This window comes from Leptonychotes weddellii, chromosome 10 (assembly GCF_054177405.1).
Source record: "Leptonychotes weddellii isolate Sample4059 chromosome 10, ASM5417740v2, whole genome shotgun sequence".
Classification (NCBI taxonomy): Eukaryota; Metazoa; Chordata; class Mammalia; order Carnivora; family Phocidae; genus Leptonychotes; species Leptonychotes weddellii.
In genome coordinates this window covers 96,720,177-96,743,497 of record NC_138378.1, presented here as the reverse complement: position 1 = coordinate 96,743,497, position 23,321 = coordinate 96,720,177, and the positions used below count along the sequence as shown (strand labels likewise).

The window sequence follows — 23,321 nt, the reverse complement described above, 5'->3', positions numbered from 1 at the left end:
AGCAGACAATGAATAGGCTAAATGGGGAGATTCTTTTTGTTTGTATCAAATGCTCATTGGTGACCCAGCAACCTAGAACTGCATTCTCTTCCCTGGGTTCCAGCAGAGTCTGGTTAATAAGAACCATTTCTCTGATAAGTATTCCTTAGAAAAAATAAATTGAGACTTAATCAAAGACAGAACGTACATTATTACAAACCATAATAGCTAGTTTGTGGTAATTTGTATTACCATGTTATCAAAATCATGAATGAAAAAGGGACATTCCTTTTAGAAAAATGGATCCCTTTGCCCAACGATACTCCAGAAAAATAAAATCAACATTTCTTCACATACAAATAAAATGAAGGTGGCTATATAGAAGGTCTCAACTGATCAAAGAAAAATGAAATGGCTCTAAAACCCATAAATAAATACATCTCGTATAATGAGTTAATGTTTATGATGGAGTTTAATCACACGAAATAGGGCCACTTAAGAAAAATGAAAAGGTAGAAAACAAGAAATCTCATATGAAGAATCAAAGATTCACATATTCTAAACTTTTTTTCACCAGTTAGAAATATTCTAATCTGGGGGCGCCTGGGTGGCTCAGTTGGTTAAGCGACTGCCTTCGGCTCAGGTCATGATCCTGGAGTCCCTGGATCGAGTCCCGCATCGGGCTCCCTGCTCAGCAGGGAGCCTGCTTCTCCCTCTGACCCTCCCCCTCTCATGTGCTCTCTCTCTCTCTCATTCTGTCTCAAATAAATAAATAAAATCTTTAAAAAAAAAAAAAAAAAAGAAATATTCTAATCTGCCAAATACAAGGGCAAATGGCTGATATCACATAACTGCCTCGAACACCTCCATATTCCAACTTGGTTGATAAATCAGGAGGAAGTTGATTACAAATCAGTCTGTGACTGTAGGCTCAGCACAGTTCGGCTACCTTTAAATGCACCCCCTTTTAATTTTTTATTATACAAAAGAAGCAAAAACAAGAAAATACCATTCGTAAGCCCACCAACCAAACATAAATAACCACTATTAACACTTTGCTGTATTGAAACCGTCACCTTTAAGATACCCTCCTTCTTTATTCCCCGGCCTTCCTTCCACTGACTTCCCTCCTAAACATCTCAGTATCGAATTACTTGGAAAACCATTATATGCTCACCAAGAAAATACCTTTCTGCAAGAGCTGAGCACAGGGGTCTCCTTGAGCAGAGCCCCACGTGTGCTCCCGTGAGAAGCACGAGAAGCCCGCCCGCACACGCAGGCGTTGGGAGCGGGGGCCTGCCCCTGGCCTGGGGCCCTGGGACCACCACGGGAGCGGCTCCAGGCACTCCAGGACTCCCGCAAACACCACTTACTGTGCCGGGCATGTGACTTCTCTCATTCTTCCCATTCTGAGAGCTGCCGTTCTTGAGTTTCTTTTTCTTCTTGGCTGTTTCTTTGTGCTCTTTCTGTTTGTTTTGCACTTCAATGAGAACAGAAATAAAGCTATTTTTCACTTCCTTTTCAAACTCCAGTTCGTCTCGCAGGGCCAACTGCTGCACCAGCTCTTCAGAGAATTCCTTGATGGCGGTCTCAATTTCTTCCAGTAGCTCATTTAATTCAGAGACTGAGAGCCTTTTTACTCCTGTGACCAAAAGCAAAGCACAGCAGATACTAAGATGAAAAGTGTTTCAAGAGAGTGGTGTTTTACGCCAAAAGAGTGAAGATCATATTCTAAACAATTAAACTGTGGGAGATCTTCTTGTAATCCTAAAACTTCTGGTGGGCAGGTCTGAGCAGAGGTAGGTGGGCAACTTACTCCTCAAAAGGCTGAGGAGTGTAACAACATTCTTTACTTGTCTAACTCAATCATTCCACGAACAGCACTCCAGTCAAGACAGAAAAAAGCTCGTACAAGGAAAAGAACAAACACAAAAACCAAGGGAGAGTACAGAAACTACCTGCTGACAAGAAACTGCACGCAATTTAGCAGGGTTCTAGCACACTTCAGAAGATAGAAGTTGAAGTGAAAAAATTAAATACATACTTGATCACATGTGCCCCGATGTGTGAATTTTTTTTGAAGACTGGGAAGATGAAAGGAAAGACTATTCCCTGAAACCCGCTTTCAGTTTTTTCTTAGCACTTCTCACGTGAGTGAGGCTAGGACATCACTGAAGCCCTCCCCCAGTATGAGTGGTGTCTTACAAAATGACAAGATTAGGGCAGAGACACACACAGAGCGAAGGCCATGTGACGACAGAGAAGCCCGCCATCTACAAGCTAAGGCGAGAGGCCCCAGAGGAAACCAAACCTGCCCACACCTTGATCTTGAACTTCTAGCCTCCAGACCCCTGAGACAATAAATTCCTGTTTAAGCCCTGGACATGTGGGACTTTGTTAGAGCAGCCCAAGCCATCTAATACAGGATTCAAAGGTGAAAATGACAAAGTCCCTGAGCAATGATAAAAATACGCCCGAGCATTGTTGGAGGGCTGAAGAAGGGTGTGTATCACAGCCTATGAGAGTCAGAGCTTTCTGGAGATGGTCTGAGATACACAGGAAGTATGAAGAGCATGGATTTAAGGAGCGTGTCTTACTCTCTTCATAACTGCTTGTGCTGGACCTCTGAAGAGTCTGGATTTCCTGGGACAGCATTGACAGCCGATCTGACTGGGTGGGCGTTTCATCATCTTCTGGGTCTGGAGATTCCTGCATCATTTCTTCAATTTCTTCGATAACCTTCCAAAATGTACATACCACTGTTACTCAGAGGCACTTGGGAAAACAATCTATCTGCACACGGTGCTCCCCTGAAGCAACCAGAGTAGAAATGCACTAAATTCTCCACTAACCAGCGGTGTGCAGGAGGAGCTGGTGTTCAGAATAATCAAAATTTTGCTTGCAAGGGTGAACATGGTTTATTAAAAAAAAAAAAAAAAAATTTACAATATGCTAAGCACAAAATTAAACAGAGTATGATTTAATGTCCATCATGATTCAGTAAGCCCTATCAGATCTTGCAATGTCTGAGAAACGGTACAAAAACACACATATAATTTACTTCAGATGTGTTAGAACCAGATCATATAGTCAAAAGAAAGCAAATGACAGAAAATATACCATATGCCACATGCCAGGGCTCAATCTAAAGCACTTCATCAAACTGACATAAAATTTAAAAAACAGAACAGTATAAAAAATTGGTACGTAAAGCAAAAAATTACCTCTACGACAGCAAAATTTTCCTTTAACAGCAGAAAAAGAATTTCACGCATTAATTAATGGAAGATTAAGAAATACTCAAAAATTACTTGAAGTGTAGAAGCTTAAAAGAGAAAAAAAAAAGGCTGCACAGAAGCAGGAAAATTTCAGAAGTCTCTGTCTTTCAACCAATGATCCACTGTCGTGTGCAACACTGCTCGAATCTTATGATAGTATCTTGTACTGCTCCACATTGAAAAGTTGAGAAGGATACAGAAGTCAGTGAGAACTTAAAACTAGAAAAATTACTCAACAGTTAGAAAAAAGAGATCTAAGAGTTAAAAAAAAAAAAAACTATTAGAGGGCGCCTGGGTGGCTCAGTCGTTAAGCGTCTGCCTTCGGCTCAGGTCATGATCCCAGGGTCCTGGGATCGAGTCCCACATCGGGCTCCCTGCTCCGCGGGAAGCCTGCTTCTCCCTCTCCCACTCCCCCTGCTTGTGTTCCTGCTCTCACTGTGTCTCTCTCTGTCAAATAAATAAATAAAATCTTAAAAAAAAAAAAAAAAAAACTATTAGAAAAAATACAGGATGAATCAGCAAGCTTAAGATGTAATACTTGTACTGAGGAGAAAGAAGAGTAAATCTGGGGGAGGCGGGGATTATGTTAATTAGTAAGCAGATTTTCTCAAATGGGCATTATAAAAAAGCACAATGAAACACTGGAGAAGAAGCAGAGTCTACTTCACTAAGTCTTGGGAGCAGGAACAGCTTACGGCATTCAGGCAGATAGATCACTGAGGAGACAACGGATCTCAGGGTCACGTATTTCCCTGGGATATCATGCTCCACCTCCCACAGCCCTCTACCCCATTATCTGGCATTTTAAGCACTGCACTCTTTCCAGGCCTGGAATAATCCAACCACAAATATGACGAAGGAGCATCAACATGGCACATGTTTAATAGACTCCTCTCAACCTTGCCATAACTTATCTCTTTACTGACCTCATCCTTCCAGCCTAAAAATTTAATGTGGGAATGTTCACAGTCAGAGTAGCCGCGGAGCATGTTATTTCAGGAAGAAGTTCTTGCGCCGCATTTTGACAACACAACACAAGTGGGACGAGTATTCAGACAATGAGAAAGCTGATTCAAGTGGTTTAAATGGATACAGGGCTGACATTATTAGAGTATTCCACAGGAATAAAGCTCACTTCTTTCTGGGCGCATAATATGTACTTCTAATAAGTGCTAATAATTTTTACACAGGCTTTTAGAGAGAGTAGGTAATTCCCGCACAGATACAGTATAGTTTGCCATGTCTTGCTAACTCTAAAAAAACGTACAAAATTCCCAGTATTTTTTATGATTTCAGTTGAAGCAATAACCCTCCCTTAGTCACTTGCTGTTACTGTTTTAACAAGGCCTATACTGGGAAAGTACCTATATTGAAAAATCTTCCCAACTAACATAATCCCGTCTGCTTCAGATTACATATACCTTCTTCTTTTCTCAGTGGAGGAGTTAACTGATAAGCCTACATAAACAGAAAATGCAGGAAAAATAAGTAAATTCCAACAACCCGTCACTTATTGCCACAGTAAGAAACGGTGTTTCAGGGCGCCTGGGTGGCTCAGTTGGTTAAGCGACTGCCTTCGGCTCAGGTCATGAGCCCAGGGTCCTGGGATCGAGTCCCGCGTCGGGCTCCCGGCTCAGCGGGGAGCCTGCTTCTCCCTCTGACCCTCTCCTCTCTCATGCTGTTTCTCTCTCGCTCGCTCTCCAATAAATAAATAAATAAAATCTTTAAAAAAAAAAAAAAGAAACTGTGTTTCAGCTCGAAGTTCCCTTTTTCTTTCCTGGACCAATGTCTCCTCTATACCTGATCCGCAGTGAAGAGGGGCTCTTCATTAACGCAGGAGACGATGATTGAATGCATATCCAGCTGTTCTCTCAGCTCCTCATCGTCTGATGTATCAAAGAGCAAACTGTCACTTATCTAAAAGCAAAATAACCCACTGTTAAAAGCAGGACATTCTGATCACAACGAAGTCACAGTGTCTGGGTAAAGAAGAGTCTTCCCTCGGAAGGGAGAAATGATTACGATCACTCCGTGCCCGGCAGTGTGTGAAGGGCTTTACATATTCATCTCAAACACAAGGGCGGGGGGGGAATGGAAAATAAATAGGAAATTGCTGAGGTGCCGCACGCATCCCCTAATGCCCAATACCGACACACACTTAGCTGCTTTTCCCTGGGGAAGAGTGTCATATATAGTATTGGTTAGAAAGTCATAAGGAATTATAGGAGACGGGGGAGGGAGGTAATGGGCGGGTTTAGCAGCAAATGTTATTTAGTTCACAATCTAATAGTAAGATTGGTATATGTTAAATTCCACAGATAATATAAAGTTAGTTACTCCAAACTAACTTCTAATATTCAGGATAAAAGCTTAGGATTCGACTCCCTGGCACTGTCCACGAGAGTAATACTTTGCCTTACAGGTGAACATCTCTTCTTCCAAAAATAAAATCTCTGCAGGTTCCAAGAACATCTTTCAACCTAACTGTGCTGGAGGTTTCCATTTGCCTCACTGCCATTTTCCACCCTGCTCTGGGCCTCAGGAGGCTCAACTTTATGGACTAAATCAAAGGATGCCCTTGACTTCTGGCTTCCAGTTGGGTTAAAAACCACTGGCAGACACTAGCAGGACACTGGAAGGTGGGAGGGTGAGAGCCGGGCAGTCATTCCACTGTCTCCCTCCCCGCCAGACTACCAAAAAGCAGTAGATCTTGTCAAGCAGACCTCTCCCCCACAGTTACTCTGTCTAGGTTCTGGTAACTTCTTCCTCTCCTTACCTCTTCGTGCCCAGGGGTGCTATTGCTTACTTGTTGCCAGCCCTGGGTTATCACACCATGCCTACCTAGCTGGTGTCCCTTAACCTGCCCACACCGATAATCCAAGAATTTAGTACTCATCCTAATTGCAAAGCCATATCTGAAAAACACAGCAGATGAAAATGGACAAGTGATCATCTACCTATCATCTATCTACCATGACGTGACGATTCAGATGATGAACAGAACTAAAACTAAAGCTCTTGTCTTCAGAAAGGAGTACCACTCACGGAGTTCCTGAAGACTAAATGGGCAACAAGGAGCTAGGTAAAGGGCAACCATGCATTTCTCTGAGGTAGTATATAATCTAAAGAATAATATTTTACCTGAAAAAATTATTTTACTTGCCAGGGCAGAGGATATATGTAAAATTGAGGACACAATTGAGGGGATGTAGGTCCCTACTGCCTCCCTAGTTCCTCATGCAGGAGCATCTGAAGTGTAACGGAATACAACCCACAGAGTGAGAAGGGCAAGGGACCACTGGCGTGCTGCCTTTCAGAATGTCAGGCTGGGAGGGGAGCCACATCAGGGCTCCTACCACAACATGCATCCATGTTGTAACTCAGGGATGACACACCTCCTCAGTCTAGTCTTCACCGCGCCATCAGCCTAGGAAAGGCCTGGACATGGCCTTCAGTGTATCATTCTGAACTTTCAGAACACTGTGAAAAAAACAATCTAAAAGCTTCCAGGGAGAAAAAAACCATCACATTAAAAGGATCAAGAATCAAAATGTCTTTTGAACTCTCTACAGCAACAAAAGAGGTGAGAAGAAAAATCAATGTTTTTCCATGTTTCAATAAATTTCAGCCTAGAATCCTATCTCAAAGTACTTAACCTCATAAACCCTTTCTCAGAAAGCTACTGCAGAATAAGTTCCATTAAAACCAGGAGGAAAACCAGAAAGGAAGCAGGCCTGGGATCTAATACTGGAAAGAAGTGGGGGAATTCTTATAACGATGGTGAAGTAAAGATCCCACAATGATGGCTGTGAAGCTCACCTGGAGAGTAAACAGTTCAGATGACCACTGTTACTGCACGAAAAGTACTAAACTTTTCGAGAAAAGTACCCGAGAAACAGAGGCAGAGACACTAACAGATTCTCTGGTGCATGTCACTTACTAAAATGAGTTTTATGGCTCTGTGGAGGCTGAATTTATGAGTTACTGATAGCTTAAATGAACCACAAAAAGGCAATGATTATTACCCTAAGAAAAAAAAACAAAAAAAATTACAGGAGGAAATTTACTCATGATGTAACGAAATGGGTCAACTGTGAACATTTAAACAGTCAATATAAATGATGAAGATTAATTTAAACAAATATTTTTATATAATTATTTTGGGAAGACAAGGGAAGGGAAAGTTTTCGTGAGGGTTATGCTGTTGAGGGTTTGAAGGAGGACTAAGAGAGACCTAAACCTCACCCTCTGGGTGGAAAGCATATGGATAAAGTCTAAAGTTGAAAGAAAAATTAAGTAAAATGATGAGAGCATGTTACCTGTCAGAAGAAACAGTTCAAGGAGTTGAAAGTGGCTGCCTCTGGTAAATGGAAAGCAGTGGAAAGGATGGGGTAAGGAGGGCAGAAAGGCTGCTTTTTCATGCTAAGTCCTATACTAGTCCTAGTACTTTTTAAACCAATGCAGTTATCCTTTTAATAAGGAATGTGAAAGATCAAGAGCTTCGGCTCTTGGTGAGAGAGAATGTTTGACTTCAAGATTATAGAAGTGGAGATGAAAAGTGCCAAAATCTAGTTATAAGGGTGTATGGATGATGGGGATAGACCTAGCAATTATCTCCACAGATCCTTAAATTTCAACACTTCCCAAAGTCAATCTTCATTATAATTGAGGACCATAGATTTATTTTCCCCCTTACAGACAAATCAAAGTTTTCATTTTAAAATGACTCCTAAGGAAGATATTATCTTCTTCCTGCCTCTGCTCTTAAAGATAAAAAGATGCATAAAACAAAGTCCCTGTCCTTGAAAAAACGCTCATGGTAGGAGGAAAGAGTCGGCACAGGAGATGTTCCTAAGACAATATGATTTACAAGCCTTCTACTATATGAGCATATTCAAAAATGGCACTGGATTTAGAATAGTTTTTATAGCTATGGCCAAAACACATGAGTGATACCAGTAAACAATTAGAATAAATTTCCATAACAACAAAAATAATGACCCCAGATCATCTTTCCAGGGACTGGAGCCAAGTCCATTCCCCACAGAGATGGCATATGTTAAGGGCTGGAATCCCTTTCGGCTTTGAAAACTAACCTTGGCTGTCATGGGTATCATCATTCACTCTCCCATTTCGGCACCAGTGTGTCTTCTCTTTGCCAAGCATTCCCATCACTCCTTCCTGTGCCGGGTTAGATAAAGAGCCGGTGGTTCTATTGACCTGTCTGAAACTAAAGCTGCTTCAAATGGAAAAAATGTGCCTATGTAAGAATCTGGAATGTACTAGTTGCCTTACTGTAGAAAGACTCATCAAATTTAGGAGTGTGCCATCTTGAACCTCAATGAAAGAAAAATTAAAAGCTGAAATGTGGCAAATGGTGGTTTTCCTGAATGTTTTTCTCATCCTAATGCAAAAGAAATGTTTTCTCCCTTCATCAAGAAAAAAATTTCCAAGGGCGCCTGGGTGGCTCAGTCGGTTAAGCAGCTGCCTTCAATTCAGGTCATGATCCCGGAGTTCTGGGATCGAGCCCCGCATCAGGCTCCCTGCTCAGTGGGGAGCCTGCTTCTCCCTCTCCCTGCCACTCCCCCTGCTTGTGCTCTGTCAAAAAATAAATAAAATCTTAAAAAAAAAAAAAAGAAAAAAGTTCCTATAGATTCTATTTTACAGATGGAATAACCTAAAGGATGCTTTCAAAGGCAAATTCAACACAATTCAGTTATGGAAAGAATAGAGCACAGAATAGGCAACGCTAAATAAAATAACTCAGGTTAAAAAAAAATGTAATAATATGCTAATAGAATGAGAAGGTCACTTCTTACACAGTTCCTTGTTCTTCAGAACTTAATGTGCAGTTACTCCTTCCTGAGGAATAGAGTTCTAATTTCAGTTTACTCATCACCTGGGTAGTTGTGTCACAATAGGTAGATGACAGATGGATGATCACTTGTCCACTTTAATCTGCTGAGTTTTCCAGATAAGGCTTTTATAATTAAGATCAGTTACTAGTACTAAACTCCAAGTCATTACTAATCACTACCCTTGGCTATACCAATTCCTCTAGCATTGAAAACAACAATCAGAAGGCAGAAAAAGGGAGGGACTTCCCAAGATGCAATCTAAGAACAATAAAAGATATACATTTTATTCAATGAAACTAAATTACAGTGTCCCATTCATGTTGCTAATGCACTTCAATTTGAAACCATGAAAGGATCTCTTCTATGCTATTTTTTAATATGTCAGACAAAAAACATACTCACTGACTGGCTATCATGGATTTAGCACTATGTTAAATGATACAGAAAATACTATTTTTTAAAAAAGAACTTTCCATCATATTCTCTAACCTTAGGGTCTCAATGACAAGATCATTCATTCACTCAACAAACATTTGTCTTAGTACTCACTATGTGCCAGGCACAGTGGCAGTTACTAAAAAGACTAAAAAGATTTGCTACCAGCAAACTACAATCTAATGACAGACCCTGAAACATAGGATTAGTAAGAGAACAAAGTAATGGTTTGAGACATGGACAAAGTGCTGTGGGGACCAGTACCCCGGAGACAACAGGACTAAATTCTGTGGGACAAATAAGTCCTTGAAGATTTTCACACCTCCACCAGTGTAACCGACTCCCACAAAGAGAGCTGCATTTTCCTGCCACACAGGGATTGAGGCCATGGCTACATGGCCATCTGTCAGAGAGGCTGCAGATGGGGATTCCCCCCCAAGTGAGAGGCTGGATTAAGTGTCCTTTAAAGTCGCTTCCAACTCTAAAATTGTATAATTCCATGAGATCAGCAAAGGCTAAAACGGTAATAGGAAGCTTCAGAGAGGAAGGGAAACTTGAACCAAGCCCAAAATGATAGCTAGGGTCTAAATAAACAGAAGACAGAGCATAACATATGTTGTTTTATTCCTTTTCACGAAACGTATGCCAGGTCAGTCAGCAGAATAGCTTTGGTGGGGTTAATAATACTGTAATAATAATTATATACAGTAAGATTTCTCTATCTACTTGAATACTGGGAAATACAGACAGAACTCTGTATTTTACTAGAAAATAATAGGCAGCACGCTGTCCTGAGCCATATATTTGAGAAAATCGTTTTCATAAAACATTAACAATACTATTTAACATACTGACAGCCCCAATGCATTACACTCTCAATTACACAAATACACTTAATGAAACACGGAGCATACCAAAAGGTCTGGCATGAGTTTACATTGTTATATGATAAAGAACTTAAACAGCCCCTGAAACTTACATAACTTGGCTGTTTCTTGTCACCTTTAGATAAACCTAACACTGCTCTTCCACTTAAAACAATGACGTTCCCTCTTCTATTTCCTCCCCACCCCCACCCCGACTGTCCCATCACCTGTGCTCACACTTCTAACCCAAGGCACCTTCACTTTACAATCCCAAGGAATCCCCAGCAGCCTCGAACAGTTGGTAGCCAAGAACTCTAAGGTCTTTTAAAGGTTCTCCAATACTCACAGGAACACACAGTCTTCAGAAAACATGTCATGTCCAGCACGTCCTTAAATTCATCAGAAAGTTAACTCGATGCTGTTTTTCCAGACGCTCAATATATTACCCAGTTTTCTCAGCACACCAAAATTGTGCTAGTTAAGTTCAAAAAAAAAAAAAAAAAAAGCTGATCCTTGGTGTTCATATACAGGTGATGAAGATTTGGTTAAACATACACAAGCAAGTGTGTGCTTGGGGAGAACTGGAGGAAAGTTCTAGCAAGTTGACGGCAGTAGGGCCAAGATGGCAAGAGAGGGCCACACCAATGGCTATAAACTTGGAAAGAAAAGGCAACCCAATGAATCTGTGTTAAATAGAAAGGTTATTTTTTAGTCCTATTATCAGAATCAGTTATTCGGAAACTATTCGCTCAATTCCTAACTTACCCCTTTTTCTGAGAGGTTCAGTGTAAGCAAATGCAAGGTCCTGGTATGGGATGATTTCCAGTCCACAGGCATTACGTTTCCATAATTATCTGTCAGGGCATTCCAAATCCTTGAAAAGAAGAAAACTACAATCAATGAAAGTTAACATCCCACATGTCTTTTGTTAAACAAATACCAAAACTATTGTGAAAGAACAAAAAATGTCAAAGCAAAACAATGGAAGGCCTCCTGTTTTCCAGAAAAATACCAACAAAGAGCCCCCTGAAGAAGACTGAACAACAATCAGATCATTGGGCTGACAAGAAGTGCTGAGGAAAATGCAGTGGTATAAAAAACTCTCTCAAAGTCAACAGCTCACATTTCCACAATACTAGGTGCCAGGCACTGTCCTAAGCAATTTACATACATTAACTCATTTAATCCTCAAAAACAATTATGAAGAGCCATTATTATCCCCATTTCACAGAGGAGGAAACTAAAATACACGGAGCTTCTGTAATGTTTCCAGAGCCACGTGGGTAGTACATATGCTGGGTTTTACACTTATTTATTGATCATTTCATAGGGTGAATAATCTTTCTCTAACCCAAAATGTGTTATCCTTCCTGGAGAAAGAATTCAGTCTCAATGTGAGACTGGGCTTTAATATCTATTTTGTAATATAATAGGCTAAGCACTAAGACAGATAAAATGAAGGAGGAAAGAAAGGGGAGTTCACAATAAAATGCACAAAGGTTATAGCCAATGCAATCACCCTTCCTTATTGTCAAACAGCATTCTGGAGAAGCAACAGAGTAAAATGAAAGGGTGCTTGACTAATATCAGGAAACACAGACTCTCGTTTCCTTTCGTCTTCAAACACTGAGTCTTTGGCCATGTTCCTTAACCACTCTAGGTAAGAGCTGCCCTTCTATAAAATGCGAGGCTTGAGTAACAGACATTCCTTCCAGCTCTATTACTCTTAAGCATTATTTCAAATGAGCTGTTTTGAGGAAAGTCCCAAGCCACACTGGATAAGGACAGCAAACTCCAACTTCATGACCAAAATTCAGATTTAGTACCCAAGTAATAACAGCATAATAAAACATGACATTGTATTAAAAAATGACTTCAGAGATATAAATGAGATGAAATTTAATTGGGGTAAATTAAACACTACATATATAAGCTACTAAATGAGCAGAGATACACAGATGTTATAAGAAAAAAAACCTAAAATATATGGCAGATATCTAATCATGAATAAGCCATTAAATAACTGAGTGGGTTTTTTTTTTTCCAAATGTGTAAGCCACTAAGAGACAAAAACAAGACCACTGGAGGTATAAAAATAAGATTGCAAGCTTAAAAATAAAGAAGCAATATACTTGAATTAATGAATTTGGGATTTGGTGCTAAAGAGAAGAAGCAATGGGACCATAACTGCCAAAAACATAAAATCCCAAAATGATGTTTGGCTTTGGAATGCACATTAGCCTCAATGAAAATGTGAACCCAAAAAGCTCTAGGAAACTGGCTTGTTTACCCAGCATATCTCCCATATGCATAGTTCATTCCTATTCTCCTGTTAGAATCACAACCTTCTCCAATGCCAAAACACTCCAACTGGAGGCAACAACTCTGACTGCTAAGCTTGCTGAGTTTCTGACCCACACCTTCCTGGGTAAAAGACTTTCAGATACTGAATAACTGACTATATACCTAACCCTGGTTAGGAAATTGAGTAGGATATTCTAGTAGGTGAAGACAGTACAGGGTTTTAGGGACTGCTTGTTTGCTTCTTCTTAAATGAGGCTGGAAGAAGAAGAAGACGAGTGGCATACTTCACCCAGTAGGAGAGACTGTGGGTGAATTTGATCTTCCAAGAAAGTGAAGGACAATTAACAGTCCTCTAGCCCCACCAAGGTCAGAACAATTACAGTTGGAAGGATACAGGGCTGAATTAAGTGAAAGATTTCTAGAATTCTCCAGTCAATACATGAATTGCCTTTATCTTTATCATAAAGTATTACAAGCAATCATAAACAACCAGCAGGAAAGCTTATTTCCAAAGAGGCCAAAGTCCTGTGACATTGGATCCCATGTGATACCCTTCTAAAGCAAAACCATAGCAAATAAGTGCAATCCATACTTAACCAAAACTGAAAGTGGGGCTCACAGAAGTTAAATAAAGTGCCCTAAGCCAATGCAATATCTGAGTGAAAGAATTCTCAACTCTCTCTACTGAGAGGAGCAGGGATGGACTCTACCAAGCAATGGAGAGATGCATGCAACAGAAAAGGGACAGTGAGCAGTGACCAGCCCTGGCCCCCGAAAAGAGAGAAAGAGATTTGTTATGCATTCCCAAATCAAGAATCATGCATTACTACCAACATATCATCTACTAAAAACCATTATCAAAAGTAACAAAATATTTTTTTAAGTTTTACATCAACCTAGGATTTAAGCGAAGACTAAAATAAACTACTTTCTAGATAGTACAGGCAAAGCAAAAATAGGGAACCTTAACATTTGTGTACAAACCACTAATCTATTCTGAGAAGTTACTCTTGCCAAACCCAAATGCACTGTAACGATCATTTTTTAATCCAGAATTTGTCCTGTGTCCCAATGATTCAGAGTATATAAATCTCTGAATATATATATATATATATGACTATCTTCTCTCGGAATAGATGTTCAAAAATGTCATCTTTTGCTACCAGCTACATACATGGGTATACAAAATCCAATCATAAACTCTTCCTCCACACTGGGCAGAACACTGCAGACGGGTGCCAATGAGACAATATGGTCCCCAAAATAGCTAGGCCTGAACCACTGCTAAGCCATGGCCCTCATTCTCAAATCCCTCTTCTCAAGCTTCCTACCTTGTTCACAGAGGAAAGGAGACCATCAGGCTGGAAAGCCCTTTCTATGCCTATGGATCCTTCTCTATCTCGCAAGAATCCTTTCCTAACCTCGAACCTCTGCATTCCATCAGGACTCTAAAAACCCATCCCCTACCCACGGCCACAGTGTTTCACTCCTTGTACCCGCAGCTTCTCCACGGCTCCTTTCCCCAGACCTATACAATATGCTCGGCTCCCTCACTTTCACCATTCCTTTGGGGGTGACACCCTGGTACATAATTATAACCCTTATTTAGCCAAATTATAACTGGGGTTCATGATAGTCAAATAAAGTGCCCCCCCCAGGAACTCTGCCTCTCCCTTACCCAGCTCGCACAATTCCATATGAATGTCCTATCACTGCACTTAGATGATTCTGTAATAACTACCTGTTTGTACATGCGTTGTCCCACCAGACTAGGAAATCCTTGCTATTAATAACCACAGCCTTTCTTTCGGTTTTTTGTGGGTTTTTTGTTTTGTTTTGTTCTGTTTTTGGCCTCTGTGGAGATATGCACTCCACCTGGGCTCTCAGATGGAGCCAATAAATTCCTGTGGCATAAATGCTGCTTCAGCGTTGGTATCTTTGCACGTGCTACATCGGCGAGCTGCAATGCTAGACCTTTCTTCATCTGCCAGGCGAACTCCCACTCATCCATCAGGATCCAGTTTGCACATTTCTTTCCCTGTGAAGCCTTTGCTGGCTCTCCCACACACCCTTTTAAATCTCCTATATTTCGCACGTATGTCTAGGAGAGCATTTGTTACACCCATACAAATTATTTGTTTACAAATCCAGCCCCCCTCCTAAATTGTGCCCTACGTGAGAGGGGTGTGTTCAGTCACCTCGGTATTCCCAGCGCGAAGCAGCCTCCGGCACTTAGCGCTTAAATAAATGCTAGTTGAATGAATGAGTGGCTACACACGTGCCCGAGGAGGTTCAATATCTAACTACCTGGTCCGTGGAAGGAGGTTCCCCTCTGAACCCAACCTGGGTCGGTTTCTAGGGAGCAGGAGGAGGAGGGCAGTGGCGGAGGGTGAGGGAGCGTGGAGCGCAGGGGAGCTGGGGGATTTAAACCGCTGAGCGCCCAGAGGCCGAAAACCCCAGGGAGCGCCGCGGAGGCGCAGAGAGGGCGGGGACTCGCCAGTCGGAGGAGGCGGAAGGAGGGCGCGGGGAGGAGCCTGGGGCCGGAGTCCCGCCGAGGCAGCAAACAGAAGGCCAGAGGGCAGGACGAGGGCCGCGCGAGGGGCAGGGGAGGCTCCCGCCCGCTCCCGGCCGGGCCCGCACTCACTCGTCCCCCTGCAGGAGGCTGCACTCGGTGATGGGCCGCACGGCCGCCCTCGGGGGCTCGGCGCCCGGACCCGAGGGGCGGAAACACAGGCTCAGCTTCTCCTCCAAGCTGCAGGCCAGCGCCGGGAAGCCGTCGCCTCCCCCGCCCGGCCCTGCGCCGGCCTCGGGGCTCGCGTTACAGTTCTCCTCGTCCTGGAGGCTCCGGGCCGGTTCCTGGAACTCATAGAAATCCTGCCAGTCCCCGTCCGCCGCCATCGCCGCCCGGCGCAGTGGCGCGCCCCGCCCCGCCAGAGGCCCCGCCCCGCAGGCCCCGCAGGCCCCGCCCCGCCTCGGGCCCCGCCTCCTCCGTCCACCTACCACGTGGATCTGCCCCAGCCGCGCAGCCTCGGGGTCTTCCCTTTTCCTAAGTCTTCTCACAGGTGATTGCGGTCTCCTTAGAATGAAAAACTTTATTGGGCGCCTGGGTGGCTCAGTTGGTTAAGCGACTGCCTTCGGCTCAGGTCATGATCCCGGAATCCTGGGATCGAGTCCCACATCGGGCTCCCGGCTCAGCGGGGAGCTTGCTTCTCCCTCTGACCCTATCCCCTCTCATGCTGTTTCTCTCTCTCTCTCTCTCTCTCAAATAAATAAATAAATAAATTAAAAAAAAAAAAGATTTTAAAGAAAAACTTTATTTACGTTGAGTCACTTTCTACAGTTTGTCACTCAGGAATGGCTTCCCTTAGTGGGAAACTGGCCTAAAGTGTCTAAAATAAAGGGCTTCTTTAAAGTTGCAACCTAGGGCGCCTGGGTGACTCAGTCGTTAAGCGTCTGCCTTCGGCTCAGGTCATGATCCCAGGGTCCTGGGATCGAGTCCCGCATCGGGCTCCCTGCTTGGCAGGAAGCCTGCTTCTCCCTCTCCCACTCCCCCTGCTTGTGTTCCTGCTCTCGCTATCTCTCTGTTAAATAAATAAATAAAATCTTAAAAAAAAAAAAAGTTGCAACCTAGTGTCAAATTATGCCCCCTGGGAGAAACCGGATCCTTTTGTAACTTTGCAACCAGAAGAGCAAGCAGAATCACTTGGAAATGCTTAAGTCCTACCGAAATTCGTTCCACAAATATTTTATATCTAATACACGCAAAGCACCTTCTAGACCCTGGGGAACATACAAAGATGAATAATTATGTAAATTAATATTTGCAAAGCACTTGGAACAGCGTTGGGGAAGGTAACTGAAAAGATGTAACTGCCAGTTGACCCCTGAGCTCGACCCAGGCACTGGAAGTCTCTTCACCCCCGCCCCTCTCCTTGGAATGGGAGTTCCACTTGCCTTTCCTTCTCCCAGAGGCTGCTCCAGGGACATAGCCTTCAGATGGTATGTTGAGAAACTGGCAGAGTATACCATGAATGAACCCAGTTAGGGCCTCTTAATAAACTTTTAAGATTTGGCAGGTGGGTGTGGGGATCTATTTGTCTTGCTGTCACCAAAGGCAAGCCTCCTATGTATGTAAGTTCCCTTTGCTTATTAAAACTGCTGTCTACCAACTTGGAGTGGCCCCCTCTTTCTTAGCTCTTTCCCTGCCCTCCCCTTAAGGAGGCTGATTTCAGATTACATCAGGGAAGCTCCCAAGAGTGTTGCAAACCAACAAACTGGGATGAACTTTGTAAACATTATGCTAAGTGAAGCCAGAGACGAAAGGACAGATGCAGTATAATTCCACTTATATGAGGTAGTCAAAATCAGAGACAAAAAGTAGAATGGAGTTGCCAGGGGCTGGGGGAGGGGGAAATGAGGAGTTAGTGTTTCATGGGTACAGAGTTTCATTTTGGGATGGTAAAAAATTCTGGACTTGGATGGTGGTGATAGTTGCACATGAATGTACTTAATGCCACAGTATACTTAAAATCTGTTAAAATGCTCATTTTTATGCTATGTGTATTTAACCACAATTTTTTTCTAAAAAGGCGTGGCTTTATTAAATCACTTGTTAGAACTGCCCTGTACAGATGTGCCTTGTTTATTTAACATCTCATCTCCTTAAAAGTGGATCCAAATCAGACATTTAAAATTAGTTCATGCATTGTCCACGGTAATTATTGAATAATTGCTAACTTATTGATCATCTCTTCCACCTTACCGTTTGATTGAAACTGGATTTTATGCAATTATGTCAGTTAACTTCACTTCAAAGTAATCCAAGATTAATAAAATAGACTGTTAATTTGAAGACTTAAGGCGGAGGGACTCCTTCTGAGGAGAAGAAATTCAGTGGAGATGGGAAATCTCTCTGGCCCACACAGGAAAAAATGTGAAGGAAAGAGAAAAAGGTGCCAACCTTCAAGAACACTAAGTCCACTTCCTATTGAATTGGGAGGAAAATGAATGAAAAAATAAAAGTTAAGAAAGCTCTGTTGAGCACAATGACACACTGTCAGAAGGTGACACCAGGGAAGACCGACAGCGTGCATTCAGGAGACCAGGTGGCATCAAGAGGTTCCACCAGTCTATAGAAAGGAATAGACGCAGACAATTCAGGGGAGTTTGCAAAGAGAAACCAGGTGGCTTGGGTCACATTTGGATGAGATAAACTGGTTCTGTAAGTGATTTTACTTTTTGTCTGATCCCTGGATCACCTGTTACATATTTAATGTTGCCCATATGCATTACATTCTATTTTCTGGTATACTTATTAATATAAATTTCTTATAAGGGTATTGGTCCCAAATTTTCCATAGTCTTGAGAGTGTTAGGACAAGGGAAACAGCATCCAGAAATATTCCACAAAATCAACCAGAGTCCCCCAAAATTTGCAAAGATGAGGGTGCTACAAGAATGAGCATTAAAATTGAAGTGCCCTACTTCTTTGGAGTTGTATTTTCTCAGGTCCTTCTTTTTTATTCTTCTCCCTCCAAGGTTTTATTTCCAGAGATGTTAAAATTTCTTTGCTATAAATAAATAAAATCTTTAAAAAAAAAAAAAAGCCCTTCCCCCTGCTTGTGTGCTCTCTCTCTCTCAAATAAATAAAATCTTTAAAATTTCTTTTGCTATCTTTGGAGAAGGAAAATTTTGTTGTGAGTGGCGTTGTGATGGCTGAGACTAAGGGATGCCTGTTCTACACATAGTATTATATTTTGAAAGCTATAAGTATAACAGGATTTTCTTTCTTTGTTTTTTTAAGAGCAGTCAAAATTTCTTGTCATCAAAAGAGCTGCACCAGGAGCGCCTGGGTGGCTCAGTCGTTAAGCGTCTGCCTTCGGCTCAGGTCATGATCCCGGTGTCCTGGGATCGAGCCCCGCATCGGGCTCCCTGCTCTGCGGGAAGCCTGCTTCTCCCTCTCCCCTCCCCCTGCTTGTGTTCCCTCTTTCACTCTGTCTCTCTCTGTCAAATAAATAAATAAATAAAATCTTTAAAAAAAAAAAAAAAGAGCTGCACCAATACTGCTGCCTCAAAATAGCCTCATCAAAAAGTTATGGATCTAATATCACTTCACACCTGTCAAAATGGCTAAAATCAAAAACACAAGAAATAACAAGGGTGGGCAAGGATGTGGAGAAAAAGGAAACTTCATGCACTGTTGGTGGGAATGGAAATGGATACAGCCACTGTGGAAAACAGTGTGGAGGCTCCTCAAAAAATTAAAAATAGAACTACCCTATGATCCAGTAATGACACTACTGGGTATTTACCCCCAAAATACAAAAACACTAATTCAAAAGGATATATGCACCCCTATGTTTATTGCAGTATTATTTACAATAAGCAAATTATGGAAGCAGCCCAAATATCCATTGATAGATGAATGGATAAAGAAGATGTGGTATATATACAATGGAATATTATTCCATAATAAAAAAGAGTGAAATCTTACCATTTGCAACAACATGGATGTAACTAGAGAGTATAATGCTAAGTGAAATAGATCCATCAGAGAAAGACAAATACCATATGATTTCACTCATATGTGCAATTTAAAAAACAAAACAAACGAAAAAAGGAAAAAGAGAGACAAACCAAGAAGCAGACTCTTAATTACAGAGAACAAACTGATGGTTATCAGAGGGGGGGTGGGGGGGAATAGGTGAAATAGGTGAAGGGGATTAAGAGTACATTTATCATGATGAGCACTGAGTAATGTATAGAACTGTTGAATCACTATATCGTAGACCTGAAACTAATATAACACTATGTTAACTATACTGGAATTAAAATTAAAAACAATAAAAATTTTTTAAAAAGCTATGGATCTAAATAAATAAACCACTTAAGTCAAATAAAGGTTGGATCTACAAAAAACAAAACAATGTGGCCTATTAAGATAATTGTTTGCATAATTTAAGCAAACACACACTTAATTGCTCAATTTTCCACTTGACTAGGGTAGACACAGAAGTGAATTGTTTCTAATCTGATATTAGATGGTTAAGACTAGTTGTCTTGGGAATTCCTTGTTATTTTTTAAAGAAAGAAATGTTACTTTAATTAAATGTTGTAGAAAGTAATCGTTAACTCTGAAGGACTGATTTGCCCTTTGGAAGACTGAGAATTCCAGTGGACTGAATTAGCATCAGTGCCTAAATGTCAGGAGCTCGGTCATCCCCTGTGGTCTGCCTGCAGGACTCTAGGCACTGCCACACCAAAGGTCACTGCGTGAGGGTGTGCTGGAGGGGGCCAGCACCCTCAGGGTTGCATCTAGGGGCCGGAAAACCCCAGCCTCAGCCTTCTCCTCCTGTTATGGACTGAATAGGGTTCCCTCAACATTCCTATGTTGATGGCCTAACCCCCAGTACCTCAGAATCTGACTATATTTAGAGATAAGGTGTTTAAAGAGGTGATTAAGTTAAAATGAGGCCATTAGGGTGCAGCCCTAATCCAATCTGATGGTATCCTTATAAGAAGAGAAGGAGATTCTGGGGCATGTCCACACAACATAAAGACCATGTGAGGACACAGCAAGACGGCAGCCATCTGCAAGCCAAGGAGAGAGGCCTCAAAAGAAACCAACCCTGCTGACCCTTTGACCTTTGCCTTCCAGCCTTCGGAACTGTGAGGAAATAAAGTTCTGTTGTTTGAAGTCACCTGGGCTATGGTATTTTGTTATGGCAGTCCTCATAAACTAACATGTCTCCCAAAGTCACCTCAATGGTTTCTGGGAGTCCCCACAGGGCACCTCACTTGAGCTCAGGACTGACACAATTCTGTTCCTTTCTCTGGCTTCCTTGTCACCCTTGAGTATTGGTCTTTCCTAGAAATAACAATAACAAGATGTTAAATGGGTGACTCACTAATTAAGAACAAAACCAGGACTTTCCCTGGACCCTATTAACCAGCTACAGGAGACGAGACTAGAAATTATAAAGATGGCTTAGCAATCATGGAGACAAAGAGCTGCCAGCCAGATCGATAGGGGCTGGGGTACCCAGACTCAAGCCAAGAGAGAGGGCTTCCCAAGAACCAGAGAGTGGCCAGAGCTTGCACAAAGGGTGACAAGTGTCTTTCCCTCCAGCAAGATGGTTACTGAGATGCAGGACTTAGACCCCAGAACCCCATGGGCCCAGGGTTGAGCACCATGAGCAAGTTCTTAGGAGAACCTGATGTATGTCCCTTGGAGCTCAGGGGTATATGTGAACTTAAGAACTAGGGCTTCCTCTTACCTAGAGAATTCTGAAGGGAGGAGGATAGAGGATCTGCCTGTGATGTCAGGGCCAAGAGAGAAGGCAGCGGAGGGGGCACCCCACGGTTTGTTGGGCAAGGGTTATGATTTTGCCCTGGGAACAAGGGGCCTGCCAGAGGGAAGCTAGACTCCAGTCATCTTGAAAGGGTCCCACCAAAAAATGTGAGCAGGGTTGAGGAGCCCTAGCAGGAGACCACCTCAGCCTAGGAGGAGGAAGGGACACAGAGCAACAGGGGTTTTGATGGAGGTGTGAACGGGCAAGCGAAAGCCCCTCCTCTGCTACCTCCCAGGTGAGCCAGTGCAGGGGAGGGGAGAAGTTTTGACGTGAGTATGACATGGAAGTTGTTATTTACATTGAGTCAGACTTCTTTGTACCTGAAAATCAGACTGTTCTGACTTGTGAAAGTGACTGAAAAGCTAAGGAATCTGGCCAACATGCCAGCCAGAAGAGGTGATGGGAAACTGGACAGAACATGTTTGCAGGCTGAGATGGGGCCCGGGGGTGGGGGGATAAGGAAATATTTTCCATGTTGTACTTACCGAATTCAACTGATTCAATATGGCGGCTCACCCACTTTAGCTCCAAGCACCTTAGACAGACACCATGCCAGCCCTCTATTCTCCTCTCTCCTGCTGGTTCCCACTCCCTGCCTTTCCAGTTGCACAAAGCCCTCTCATTTTCTTTTAACAACAACAAACAACACCCCAATAGATATCAACTCATGCAAATATAAATGCTTAAGGACTTTGCTACCCCAATGCAATCAGACTCGACCTTGACTGAGATCACCTGTCACCCCTATAGCAGTAATTACTCTATATTCAAACCACCAAATAAAGACAATACCAAGGAGAAATAGGTACTAGAAGATGAAAGTACAGCTGAGGACCCTCTAATGAATAGTTCTCCCAAAGTCCAGGCTGCAAGAAGGATGCAGTGCAGTTGCCTCAGTAGGTCACAGATCAAGGGGAAAACCCACCAAATCTCTGGTCCATACAAGATCATGAAAGAGGGATAGATGGAGGGTATTAACTACTGGAAATCACAGGGGACCAAAGACGCCAGCTGTATGGAATAAAGGAACTTGAGAGAAAGTACAGTTCAGGTCAAAGTGACAATGTCACCTTTTGCTGTGAGAAGCTTTGATATGGGTCAGCACAGGCAGCAGACATCCCTACCTTAAAACTTAGGGCTTTGGTATTTGACCTATAAAGGCCCTTTCTCCTTTGCCAAGTAGCCAGCTTAATGTTAACACATCCTCATTTTTTATTTGTCAAAATTTTAAGCGTTACTCATTTTTTCCTCCTTTGTTATTCAAGTTTGCTTTGTCACAAGCCTCAACTTCCCAGCCCTCCAGACAGGGATGCCTCTGTGCACTTTCACGGAACATACTGATAAAAACGAAAAAACAATAGGTCAGAAGATTCTAAAGCCTCTCACTCCTGATAGGATTTCATTCCTTTGTTCAATAGTCTTGCACTAATGGAATAAAAACAGCCAAAATTTAAGAGGCAGCAAACACCATCTCCTCTGTCATTAGCACCCAAGAAATATTTTAGGTTATAGAGAACTGAAAAATATCTCTTCCATGTTCCTAGTAAAATGCATCGAAAGACAATAGCATAGATTCAGAGAACAAAGGAGAGACTGATAAGCCTCTCTTATTATGGGCAGTGTCCTACCTATGAATAATTTATAAAGTGGAAGTTCTATGAATTGTTTTGAAGATTGATTTGTTTCTAAGTTTGTTCTATATCTCAAAGCAATATTAAAATAAAGTTTCCCATAGGCAAAGGGTGACACAAGCTAAAGACTTTGCTTTTAATACTCCCTGAAGCAGGCATTGATTTGATCTGTGTTTAATAATCAATGTTAAATGACCCTGGAGCAGGGATTCATTTCCAGTGTCTAATAAAATAAACAATATTTAGTTCTTTGAAATTAAATTCTTTAATTGAAGATCTCTTATAAGGAAATATGGCACTTAACATATCCCAAAAATGTCAGAAGGGTAAAGAAGGATCACCAAATTACTCACTTCTTCTACATATTTTGTTTGCAAATAATGATGTTTATACGTGCATCAGACTATTTTTGAAAAATAAAACACTTGTAACTGGCTTCATAGAATAGTAGTATTTTCATTTATATCCTCGGAACTTTTTTTTTTAATTTTTTATTGTTACGTTAATCACCATACATTACATCATTAGTTTTAGATGTAGTGTTCCATGATTTATTGTTTGTGCATAACACCCAGTGCTCCATGCAGAACATGCCCTCTTTAATACCCATCACCAGGCT

The 23,321-nt window shown here is 42.0% G+C and overlaps 1 protein-coding gene and 1 long non-coding RNA gene across 8 annotated transcripts in view; one reads left to right on the top strand and one right to left on the bottom strand.

Moving 5' to 3' along the window:
- Positions 1-15,654, bottom strand: part of FEZ2 (fasciculation and elongation protein zeta 2) — a 42,728-nt gene extending 27,074 nt beyond the window's left edge. For 3 of the 7 annotated variants that reach the window (XM_081796933.1, XM_081796932.1, XM_081796934.1), the window contains exons 1-5: positions 15,365-15,651; positions 11,182-11,290; positions 5,058-5,174; positions 2,577-2,718; positions 1,353-1,621 (exon numbers count right to left, since the gene is read on the bottom strand). In XM_081796933.1, coding sequence (XP_081653059.1) covers positions 1,353-1,621; positions 2,577-2,718; positions 5,058-5,174; positions 11,182-11,290; positions 15,365-15,618 — 891 coding nt within the window. In that variant the 5' untranslated portion in view covers positions 15,619-15,651. Of the gene's footprint in view, positions 1-23; positions 145-1,352; positions 1,622-2,576; positions 2,719-5,057; positions 5,175-11,181; positions 11,291-15,364 lie in introns of those variants that run through there. The other 4 variants (XR_014138264.1, XM_081796936.1, XM_081796938.1 and 1 more) reach the window with 3 other exon arrangements.
- The window catches only part of LOC145715952 (uncharacterized), a 519,543-nt gene that overhangs the window by 495,063 nt on the left and 1,159 nt on the right, over positions 1-23,321 (top strand). The window lies entirely within an intron of this gene.